Genomic DNA, 12,610 nt, shown 5'->3' with positions numbered 1-12,610 from the left:
TGCCCCCTTTAAAGCAGGAGCCCGGCGGCAGCCGACTCCGTTGCCTCCCAGAGTTCTGCCTCTGCCCCAATACCCCATTCCAATGCCTATGCTACTTTCTAATGTTTTTTTTTTTTTTACCTTTTTTTCACTCACACATGCTAACATGTTTAAACAATGCATTTCCACATGTATCACACTGTAATTGAAAATGAAGCACCTGTTACCAGTTGATATTCCTGATAACATAATGCGCTAAGCAGGTAATAAACTGATCAGCAGGCTGGTCACAGAGCTAGAATAGTGTCTTTATTACTGGAGTGTAACAGGGTTACTGAGGAAATTTAAGTATGGCTAATAAGAACTGTTCCAAAAGCAAATCAGTCTGCTACATATACAATTAGCGAATCAGGATATACTGCTGTATACAGTTCTGTGATCTACCAAAACACAATTAGTCCCAAATTTACTTGAATTAAAAAATAATTTTGTATATACACAGTCGAGTCACATTATTATGACCACCTCCTACATTTAACGTTGGCATCGCGTAGCCCATTCTGTCATGGGTAAAAGGGGCGATTATCGGCTTTCGGGCCAAGGGTGGCAGTATTTCTGAAACCGCGCAGTTTGTGAACTGTACGTGTGCTGCTGTGGCGAAGGTTTATCGTGACTTGACAAATGGCACCATTGCAAATAACCGAAGTGGAAACTGCGGCGCACCATGTGCCATTGATGTGAGAGGTGAACATCGGCTATGAAGGTGCGTGAGGGCCCACAGACATGGTACAGTGGAGCAGCTCACCATCAAAATGACCCTGGGGGCTACCAGACATGTGTGTCTAAAGTGACCGTTCAGCGAACCCTGCTGCGTATGGTGCTCCGCAGCGGGTACTCTGGCAATTAGCTGGTGGTCATAATAATGTGACTGGACCGTGTACTATCGCTAGCTTAACCTCCCATTTCTGATCCACTTCATCTGTATGAATCGGCACTGAGCATTAGCCACAGGTAGCTGAAATAAAGCCAACAGGAATCCACACATTACGGAGATTCCAATCAATAGGGAAAAATCAGATAAATTAGATGTTGCCTGTTTTGGACAATCTGCACCTTAAATTGGCCACATCTAGATCAATGTAACTGCTTGGCTCAGAGATCACGAACACTAGTGGCCATTATCAGATAGGATTCAGACAGAACCTAACTATGAGCATTAATTGGCTGATTAATATTGTCAGAATGATGGCTGGAAATTAGAGTCAACAAATGCAAAGGATTCAAGAAATATGGACATAGCTTGTCTTCGATGTTGTTTGTCCTCTGTAGTATTACTTACTGGACAATTACTGGAGAATGGGACTGACTTTATTAATAGAGTTTGGAGGGCAGAGGTCTCCGCAGAGCTCGCTGTTTGCCCATTGATTTCTAGCTTTGTTAGCAAAAGAGCGGATGTCAAGTATCTATAAGTGTCCTCATCATGCAATGAAACAGTGTAAGAAGATAAAGTATTATGCAGCAAAAAAGCAGATTAAACAAATCTGCTGGGGAAAAAAAAAAGGACAATAATTCACTTCTGCAATTCCCTCTTAACCGTGGTTGTAACGTATAACAAATGTGTAACGGGCTGTTTAATTCCCCTCAGAATAATTTACAAGTTACAAACTAGTTTGACATTTGATACGAACACTTTTTAATATCGACACATGGTAAAAGGTCAGCTCCTAAGCAAACTAGAGCCATATTGTAAAATATAAAAAAAATACTGTACATTTAATTTAAACCGCACCCCCCTCAAAAAAATAAAAATAAAAATACAAACAATAAAAAAGACAAAGACCAGGGGCACGCATTTCTCATTGTAATGGTAAGTGAAATATGCATTACTCACTGTCTTCTCCTGGACAAGGCATACCGGGCTTTTCTGGGATGCTGGGAAACACTGTAAGATGAAAAATACAATGTCACACTATGACTTATGCCTATGTCATCCAGTAGAAACCGTTCTATTTACTGTATGGCCTATTGTTAAGCAGCCAGTCTGGGAGATGGACATGTGCCACTTGTATGGCTCTTATGAAAAATCTTCGTACAGGTTGAGTCTCCCTTATCCTAAAACCCTAGATTCAAAATATTCCATAACAACATTTTTTGAGCACACTGACATAGTGACACCTTGGCACACAAACTTTGTTTCATCACAAAATTATTACAAATATTGTATAAAATTACCTTCAGGCTAAGTTTATAAGGTGTATATGAGACATAAATGTATTAAAAAGTTGAGACTTAGGTCCCATCATCAAGATATCACATTACGCTATGTAAATATTTCAACATACGGAACATCCAAAATCCTTCTGGTCCCAAGCATTTCGGATATGGGAGACTCAATATCAATATATATCAATATACATTTTATTGAGACAAGGCCTTAATAGAATGTTTATTCTATGCCAAAAACTGGTTTATGGACAAGTCACCACTAACGAAACTAGGTTATGGATTTTTAAAACACCAATCAAATATTTAGAAGACCCTGTTTTTCCAGCTAGACACAGGAGGCATTCTATAACTTCTATGGAGATGCACAAGAGTAAATGGAAAATAGGGATTCCCATAGAACATGCTTTCCTCTCAAGCCTGTGCATCAATACCACAGCTCCAGGGCAACACATTTTACTAATGTAAATTGATCCAAAGAGATCTTAAATAAGCTGAGGCAGGTATAAATGTACCTTTTGGTTCCAATACAGTATAATGTTTGTATACCACCTTGGAACTAAACGCCTTTCAGTGACTTCTAAATGAAACCAGTATATTTGACCATTTTTGTATTTAGAGTTATACTTATCCATCCTACTCAAAATATTTTGTCTGAGTCCCTATGGTTTCCTTTTTAGGTTTGAATTTTCCAAAACCAAAGTCTTCCACAATCAACTTTTATACAATAAAATTTTATACAATTAAAACGCAAAGAAAAGTAAAATTTTTATCTAGAATACTAATGGTTTACAAACGTAAATTAAAATAGGCTATAAATGAGCTACAAGCTTGTGTGCCGTATAGGCCCTACACACTGGCCGATACCACTGAAAGATATGAAGGATCTCGTTCATTAATGAACAAGATATCGTTCACATCTTTCAGTGTGTAGGCACCAACGATGAACGATGCGCGGCCCCACGCTCGTTCGTTGGTGGTGGCTCGTTTAAAGATGCAAGCCAATATGGACAATCTCGTCCATGTTAGCATGCACTGCAATGGAGCCGGGGGCAGTGAAGAAACTCCACTCCCCCCGTCACCCCCCACATCCACGTCACACGTTGGCCATATTGGCCATCGGGCACCTCAGCGGCACATCGCGCTGTGTGTAGGGCCCATTAGCGCATGAATGCAAACATCTTTCAAATGCCTATCTACACATAGGACAGAGGGGAAAGCAAATCAGAAGCCCAGAAGTTCTACTTGCAATCACATTCAAGGATATACACATTGAAAATGCCTAAATAACCTTTAATGATTCTCCAGATCTAACAGCAGCATGCTGCGGTTGAGCTGGATAGTAGGACGACGGGATTTCAAGGTGAACACGTACATTTCAATGTATGCGTTCACACAGTGTAGCTGTGCTGCACTGTGTGCTATTGAAATCCCGTGCGTCACTGGCCGGATCCTGTTCTGAGGAATCCCGGGGACAGGATCCGTGTGCACACAAAACCCCCCTCCCGGCCAAGCGGGTCCCGTTCAGCGGAACCCGCTTGGCCGCTATGTGTGGCCGTAGCCTTAGGATATAAACTATACTGCTGCTAATTAAATTCTACAAACTCTCTCTCAGTCACCTAGTCGGTGCCATCATTTCTCATGTAGCTCCTCTGTTCTTCACACAGGCCAGGTCGAAAATTAGGGGCATGTGACTGACTATCCATCATAAGATTGCAACATGATATAATAGGTCCTCTTCCCCTCAGCATCAACTATCATTTTAAAAGCAGCAAACAATTTATTTTCCATTTCTGTATTACTGAACTGGCGGAGTCAACTTCATGCTAGTGAATGAAGCTGCTACTCCAGCTCTGGCTGTGGGAGGGGGGTTAATAAAATGCAATGTGCAGATGGTAGTACAGCTTTAACCATAGACTTAAGTATTACTAGCAACACAACATCATATCCTGGTATTGCCAAATTAATCCATGCATCGTTCACAAAAAAAAAAAAATTTCCTACTCAAATAATAAGAATTTACTCACCGGTAATTCTATTTCTCGTAGTCCGTAGTGGATGCTGGGAACTCCGTAAGGACCATGGGGAATAGCGGGCTCTGAAGGAGGCTGGGCACTCTAGAAAGATCTTAGACTACCTGGTGTGCACTGGCTCCTCCCACTATGACCCTCCTCCAAGCCTCAGTTAGGATACCGTGCCCGGACGAGCGTACACAATAAGGAAGGATTTTGAATCCCGGGTAAGACTCATACCAGCCACACCAATCACACCGTACAACTCGTGATATGAAACCCAGTTAACAGTATGAAACAACAGAGCCTCTCAACAGATGGCTCAACAATAACCCGATTTAGTTAACAGTAACTATGTACAAGTATTGCAGATAAACCGCACTTGGGATGGGCGCCCAGCATCCACTACGGACTACGAGAAATAGAATTACCGGTGAGTAAATTCTTATTTTCTCTGACGTCCTAGTGGATGCTGGGAACTCCGTAAGGACCATGGGGATTATACCAAAGCTCCCAAACGGGCGGGAGAGTGCGGATGACTCTGCAACACCGAATGAGAGAACTCCAGGTCCTCCTCAGCCAGGGTATCAAATTTATAGAATTTTGCAAATGTGTTTGCCCCTGACCAAGTAGCAGTTCGGCAAAGTTGTAAAGCCGAGACCCCTCGGGCAGCCGCCCAAGATGAGCCCACCTTCCTTGTGGAATGGGCATTGACAGATTTTGGCTGTGGCAGGCCTGCCACAGAATGTGCAAGCTGAATTGTATTACAAATCCAACGAGCAATAGTCTGCTTAGAAGCAGGAGCACCCAGCTTGTTGGGTGCATATAGGATAAACAGCGAATCAGATTTTCTGACTGTAGCCGTTCTGGAAACATATATTTTCAGTGCCCTGACAACGTCTAGCAACTTGGAGTCCTCCAAGTCCCTAGTAGCCGCAGGCACCACAATAGGCTGGTTCAGGTGAAACGCTGACACCACCTTTGGGAGAAACTGGGGACGAGTCCTCAATTCTGCCCTATCCATATGGAAAATCAGATAAGGGCTTTTACAGGACAAAGCCGCCAATTCTGATACTCGCCTGGCAGAAGCCAAGGCCAATATCATAACCACCTTCCACGTGAGATATTTCAGATCCACGGTTTTTAGTGGTTCAAACCAATGTGATTTTAAGAAACTCAACACCACGTTGAGATCCCAAGGTGCCACAGGGGGCACAAACGGGGGCTGAATATGCAGCACTCCTTTAACAAATGTCTGAACTTCAGGTACTGAAGCTAGTTCTTTTTGAAAGAAAAATCGACAGAGCCGAGATCTGTACCTTAATGGAGCCCAGTTTTAGGCCCATATTTACTCCTGCTTGCAGGAAATGCAGAAATCGACCTAGTTGAAATTCCTCCGTTGGGGCCTTCTCGGCCTCACACCATGCAACATACTTCCGCCATATGCGGTGATAATGAGTTGCTGTGACCTCTTTCCTGGCTTTAATAAGCGTAGGAATGACTTCCTCCGGAATGCCCTTTTCCTTCAGGATCCGGCGTTCAACCGCCATGCCGTCAAACGCAGCCGCGGTAAGTCTTGGAACAGACAGGGCCCCTGCTGTAGCAGGTCTTGTCTGAGCGGCATAGACCACGGGTCCTCTGAGATCATCTCTTGAAGTTCCGGGTACCACGCTCTTCTTGGCCAATCCGGAACCACGAGAATTGTGTTTACTCCTCGCTTTCTTATTATTCTCAATACCTTTGGTATGAGAGGTAGAGGAGGGAACACATAAACTGACCGGTACACCCACGTTGTCACTAGAGCGTCCACAGCTATCGCCTGAGGGTCTCTTGACCTGGCGCAATACCTCTCTAGTTTTTTGTTTAGGCGGGACGCCATCATGTCCACCGGTGGACGACCCCATTGATTTACAATCATTTGGAAGACTTCTGGATGAAGTCCCCACTCTCCCGGGTGGAGGTCGTGCCTGCTGAGAAAGTCTGCTTCCCAGTTGTCCACTCCCGGGATGAACACTGCTGACAGTGCTAGTACATGATTCTCCGCCCATCGGAGAATTCTTGTGGCTTCTGCCATTGCCATCCTGCTTCTTGTGCCGCCCTGTCGATTCACATGGGCGACTGCCGTGATGTTGTCTGACTGGATCAGCACCGGCTGGTGTAGGAGCAGGGATTTTGCTTGACTTAGGGCATTGTAAATGGCCCTTAGTTCCAGAAAATTTATGTGAAGGGCAGTCTCCTGACTTGACCATAGTCCTTGGAAGTTTCTTCCCTTTGTGACTGCCCCCCAGCCTCGTAGGCTGGTATCCGTGGTCACCAGGACCCAGTCCTGTATGCCGAATCTGCGGCCCTCCAGAAGATGAGCACTCTGCAGCCACCACAGAAGAGACACCCTGGTTCTTGGGGACAGGGTTATCAAGCTATGCATCTGAAGATGCGATCCGGACCACTTGTCCAACAGGTCCCACTGAAAAATTCTGGCATGGAACCTGCCGAATGAAATTGCTTCGTAAGAAGCTACCATCTTTCCCAGGACCCGCGTGCAGTGATGCACCGATACCTGTTTTGGTTTTAGGAGGTCTCTGACTAGAGAAGACAACTCCCTGGCTTTCTCCTCCGGGAGAAACACTATTTTTCTGGACTGTGTCCAGAATCATTCCCAGGAACATTAAACGTGTCGTGGGGACCAGCTGTGACTTTGGGATATTCAGAATCCAGCCGTGCTGGCGCAGCACTTCCTGAGATAGTGCTACTCCCACTAACAACTGTTCCTTGGATCGTGCCTTTATTAGGAGATCGTCCAAGTATGGGATAATTAAAACTCCCTTTTTTGAAAGGAGTATCATCATTTCCGCCATAACCTTGGTAAATACCCTCGGTGCCGTGGAGAGTCCAAACGGCAGCGTCTGGAATTGGTAATGGCAATCCTGTAAAACAAATCTGAGGTACTCCTGGTGAGGATGGTAAATGGGGACATGCAGGTAAGCATCCTTGATGTCCAGGGATACCATGTAATCCCCCTCGTCCAGGCTTGCAATAACCGCCCAGAGCGATTCCATCTTGAACTTGAATTTTTTTATGTATGTGTTCAAGGATTTCAAATTTAAAATGGGTCTCACCGAACCGTCCGGTTTCGGCACCACAAATAGTGTGGAATAGTAACCCCGGCCTTGTTGAAGTAGGGGTACCCTGATTATCACCTGCTGGGAATACAGCTTGTGAATCGCTGCTAGCACCGCCTCCCTGTCTGAGGGAGCAATCGGCAAGGCAGATTTTAGGAACCGGTGGGGTGGAGCCGCCTCGAATTCCAGCTTGTATCCCTGAGATACTATTTGAAGGATCCAGGGATCCACCTGTGAGCGAGCCCACTGATCGCTGAAATTCATGAGGCGGGCCCCCACCGTACCTGGCTCCGCCTGTGGAGCCCCACCGTCATGCGGCGGACTTGGAAGAGGAAGCGGGGGAGGACTTTTGTTCCTGGGAACCTGCTGTTTGCTGCAGCCTTTTTCCCCTACCTCTGCCTCTAGACAGAAAAGACCCTCCTTTTCCCCGCTTGTTTTTCTGGGTCCGAAAGGACTGAACCTGATAAAATGGCGCCTTCTTAGGCTGTGAGGGGACATGGGGTAAAAATGCTGACTTCCCAGACGTTGCTGTGGAAACTAGGTCGGAGAGACCATCCCCAAATAATTCCTCCCCTTTATAAGGCAAAATTTCCATGTGCCTTTTGGAATCTGCATCTCCAGTCCACTGGCGAGTCCATAAGCATCTCCTAGCAGAGATGGATAATGCACTTACTTTAGATGCCAGCCGGCAGATTTCCCTCTGTGCATCTCTCATGTATAAGACTGAGTCTTTGATATGGTCAATTGTTAGCAGAATCGTGTCTCTGTCTAATGTGTCAATATTTTCTGACAGTTTATCTGACCACGCAGCGGCAGCACTGCACATCCATGCTGACGCAATAGCTGGTCTAAGTATAATGCCTGAGTGTGTATATACAGACTTCAGGATCGCCTCCTGCTTTCTATCAGCAGGTTCCTTAAGGGCGGCCGTATCCTGGGACGGTAGTGCCACCTTTTTAGACAAACGTGTGAGCGCTTTATCCACCCTAGGGGGTGTTTCCCAACGTAACCTATCCTCTGGCGGGAAAGGGAACGCCATTAGTATCTTCTTAGGAATTACCAATTTCTTATCAGGGGAAGCCGACGCTTCTTCACACACTTCATTTAATTCATCTGACGGGGGAAAAAATAAGAATTTACTCACCGGTAATTCTATTTCTCGTAGTCCGTAGTGGATGCTGGGAACTCCGTAAGGACCATGGGGAATAGCGGGCTCCGAAGGAGGCTGGGCACTCTAGAAAGATCTTAGACTACCTGGTGTGCACTGGCTCCTCCCACTATGACCCTCCTCCAAGCCTCAGTTAGGTACTGTGCCCGGACGAGCGTACACAATAAGGAAGGATTTTGAATCCCGGGTAAGACTCATACGAGCCACACCAATCACACCGTACAACTCGTGATATGAAACACAGTTAACAGTATGAAACAATAGAGCCTCTCAACAGATGGCTCAATAAAAACCCGATTTAGTTAACAATAACTATGTACAAGTATTGCAGATAAACCGCACTTGGGATGGGCGCCCAGCATCCACTACGGACTACGAGAAATAGAATTACCGGTGAGTAAATTCTTATTTTCTCTAACGTCCTAGTGGATGCTGGGAACTCCGTAAGGACCATGGGGATTATACCAAAGCTCCCAAACGGGCGGGAGAGTGCGGATGACTCTGCAGCACTGAATGAGAGAACTCCAGATCCTCCTCAGCCAGGGTATCAAATTTGTAGAATTTTGCAAACGTGTTTGCCCCTGACCAAGTAGCTGCTCGGCAAAGTTGTAAAGCCGAGACCCCTCGGGCAGCCGCCCAAGATGAGCCCACCTTCCTTGTGGAATGGGCATTGACAGATTTTGGCTGTGGCAGGCCTGCCACAGTATGTGCAAGCTGAATTGTACTACAAATCCAACGAGCAATAGTCTGCTTAGAAGCAGGAGCACCCAGCTTGTTAGGTGCATATAGGATAAACAGCGAGTCAGATTTTCTGACTCTAGCCATACTGGAAACATATATTTTCAGTGCCCTGACAACGTCTAGCAACTTGGAGTCCTCCAAGTCCCTAGTAGCCTAGGCACCACAATAGGCTGGTTCAGGTGAAACGCTGACACCACCTTTGGGAGAAACTGGGGACGAGTCCTCAATTCTGCCCTATCCATATGGAAAATCAAATAAGGGCTTTTACAAGACAAAGCCGCCAACTTTGATACTCGCCTGGCAGAAGCCAAGGCCAATAACATAACCACCTTCCACGTGAGATATTTCAGATCCACGGTTTTTAGTGGTTCAAACCAATGTGATTTTAAGAAACTCAACACCACGTTGAGATCCCAAGGTGCCACAGGAGGCACAAACGGGGGCTGACTCTGCAGCACTCCTTTTATAAATGTCTGAACTTCAGGTACTGAAGCTAGTTCTTTTTGAAAGAAAATCGACAGAGCCGAGATCTGTACCTTAATGGAACCCAATTTAAGGCCCATAGTCACTCCTGCTTGCAGGAAATGCAGAAATCGACCTAGTTGAAATTCCTCTGTTGGGGCCCTTTCGGCCTCACACCATGCAACATATTTTCGCCATATGCGGTGATAATGAGTTGCTGTAACCTCTTTCCTGGCTTTAGTAAGCGTAGGAATGACTTCCTCCGGAATGCCCTTTTCCTTCAGGATCCGGCGTTCAACCGCCATGCCGACAAACGCAGCCGCGGTAAGTCTTGGAACAGACAGGGCCCCTGCTGCCGCAGGTCCTGTCTGAGTGGCAGAGGCCATGGGTCCTCTGATATAAATTCTTGAAGTTCTGGGTACCAAGCTCTTCTTGGCCATCCACGAGTATCGTTCTTACTCCTCGCCTTCTTATTATTCTCAGTACCTTTGGTATGAGAGGCAGAGGGGAGAACACATAAACCGACTGGTACACCCACGGTGTTACCAGAGCGTCCATAGCTATCGCCTGAGGGTCCCTTGACCCGGTGCAATATCTTTTATAGCTTTTTGTTGAGGCGGGACGCCATCATGTCCACCTGTGGCCTTTCCCAATGGTGTACAATCCTATTGGAAGACTTCTGGAGGAAGTCCCCATTCTCCCGGGTGGAGGTCGTGTCTGTTGAGAAGAACTGCTTCCCAGTTGTCCACTCCGGGAATGAACACTGCTGACAGTGCTAACACATGATTTTCCGCCTATCGGAGAATCCTTGTGGCTTCTGCCATCGCCATCCTGCTTCTTGTGCCGCCCTGTTGGTTTACATGGGCGACTGCCGTGATGTTGTCTGATTGGATCAGTACCGGCTGGTTTTGAAGCAGAGGCCTTGCCGGCCTCAGGGCATTGTAAATGGCCCTCAGGTCCAGAATATTTATGTGTAGGGAAATAACCTGACTTGACCAAAGTCCCTGGAAATTTCTTCCCTGTGTGACTGCCTCCCAGCCTCAAAGGCTGGAATCCATGGTCACTAGGACCTAGTCCTGTATGCCGAACCTGCGGCCCTCTTGAAGATGGGCACTCTGCAGCCACTACAGTAGAGATACCCTGGTCCTTGGAGACAGGGTTATCAGCCTATGCATCGGAAGATGCGATCCGGACCACTTGTCCAACAGTTCCCTCTGAAAAGTTCTTGTATGGAACCTGCCTAATGGGATTGCTTCGTAGGAAGCAACCATTTTTCCCAGGACTCGCGTGCAATGATGCACCGCTACCTATTTTGGCTTCAGGAGGTCTCTGACTAGAGATGACAACTCCTTGGCTTTCTCCTCCGGGAGAAACACTATTTCTGGTTTATGTCCAGAACCATCCCCAGGAACAGTAGACGTGTCATAGGAACCAGCTGTGACTTTGGACTGTTTAGAATCCAACCATGCTGTTGTAGCACTTTCCAAAATAGTGCTACCCCGACTACCAACTGCTCCTTGGACCTCGCCCTTATAACGAGATTGTCCAAGTACGGGATAATTACAACTCCCTTTTTTTGAAGGAGTATCAACATTTTGGCCATTACCTTGATAAAACACCCTCGGTGCCATGTACAGTCCAAACGGCAGTGTCTGGACTTGGTAATGGTAATCCTGTACCACAAATCTGAGGTACTCCTGGCGAGGATGGTAAATGGGGACATGCAGGTAAGCATCCTTGATGTCCCAGGATACCATGTAATCCCCCTCGTCCAGGCTTGGAATAACCGCCCTGAGCGATTCCATCTTGAACTTGAATTTTTGTGTTCAAGGATTTTAAATATAAAATGGGTCACACCGAACCATGCGGTTTCGGTACCCCAACCCGTGTGGAATAGTAACCCCGTCCTTGTTGAAGTAGGGGCACCTTGAGTATTACCTGCTGGGAATACCGCTTATTAATTGCCTCTAGCACAGCCTCCCTGCCTGAGGGAGTTGTCAGCAAGGCATATTTTAGGAAACGGCTGGGGGGAGACATCTCGAATTCCAGCTTGTACCCCTGAAATACTACTTGAAAGAAACAGGGATCCACCTGTGGGCGAGCCCACTAATTGCTGAAATTTTTTAGACGGCCCCCCACCGTACCTGGCTACACCTGTGGAGCACCCGCGTCATGGTGTGGCCTCACAGGAGGCGGGGGAAGAATCTTGATTCTGGGAACAGGCTGACTGGTGCAGCTTTTTTCCCTCTACCCTTGTCTCTGTACAGAAAGGAAGCGCCATTTGACCCGCTTGCTTTTCTGAAGCCGAAAGGACTGTACCTTTGTCTGTGAGGAAACCTGAGGTAAAATTATTTCTTCCCAGCAGTTGCTGTGGATACGAGGTCCCAGAGACCATCCCCAAATAATTCCTCACCCTTATAAGGCTCTCTATGCGCTTTTTAAGTCAGCATCACCTGTCCAGTGACAGGTCTCTAATACCCTCCTGACAGAATGGACATTACATTTATTTTGGATGCCAGCCGGCAAAATATCCCTCTGTGCATCCCCCATATATAAGACGACGTCTTTAATATGTTTTTATGTTTGCCAACTAGTATCCCTGTTTGACAGGGTCACCGACCACGCTGCAGCAGCACTATCTGCAGGTCTCAGTCTAGTACCTGAGTGTGTAAATACAGACTTCAGGATAGCCTCCTGTTTTTTATCAACAGGTACCTATTAAAGTGGCCGTATCCTAAGACGGCAGTGCCACCTTTTTTGACAAACGTGTGAGCGCCTTATCCACCCTAGGGGATATCTCCCAGCGTAACTTATCCACCTGGCGGGAAAGGGTACGCCATCAGTAACTTTTTATAAAATTACCAGTTTCTTAACGGGGGAACCCACGCTTTCACACACTTCATTTA

At 46.4% G+C, this 12,610-nt stretch overlaps 1 protein-coding gene across 5 annotated transcripts in view; it reads right to left on the bottom strand.

Annotated features, from left to right (window-relative positions):
- The window catches only part of PRKCZ (protein kinase C zeta), a 646,661-nt gene that overhangs the window by 405,072 nt on the left and 228,979 nt on the right, over positions 1 to 12,610 (bottom strand). For all 5 annotated transcript variants that reach the window (XM_063943062.1, XM_063943064.1, XM_063943065.1 and 2 more), the window contains one exon: positions 1,871 to 1,921. In XM_063943062.1, the coding sequence (XP_063799132.1) occupies positions 1,871 to 1,921 (51 nt within the window). The remainder of the gene's footprint in view (positions 1 to 1,870; positions 1,922 to 12,610) is intronic.

This window comes from Pseudophryne corroboree, chromosome 10 (genome assembly GCF_028390025.1).
Source record: "Pseudophryne corroboree isolate aPseCor3 chromosome 10, aPseCor3.hap2, whole genome shotgun sequence".
Taxonomy (NCBI): domain Eukaryota; kingdom Metazoa; phylum Chordata; class Amphibia; order Anura; family Myobatrachidae; genus Pseudophryne; species Pseudophryne corroboree.
This window is presented reverse-complemented; position numbering and strand designations above follow the sequence as displayed.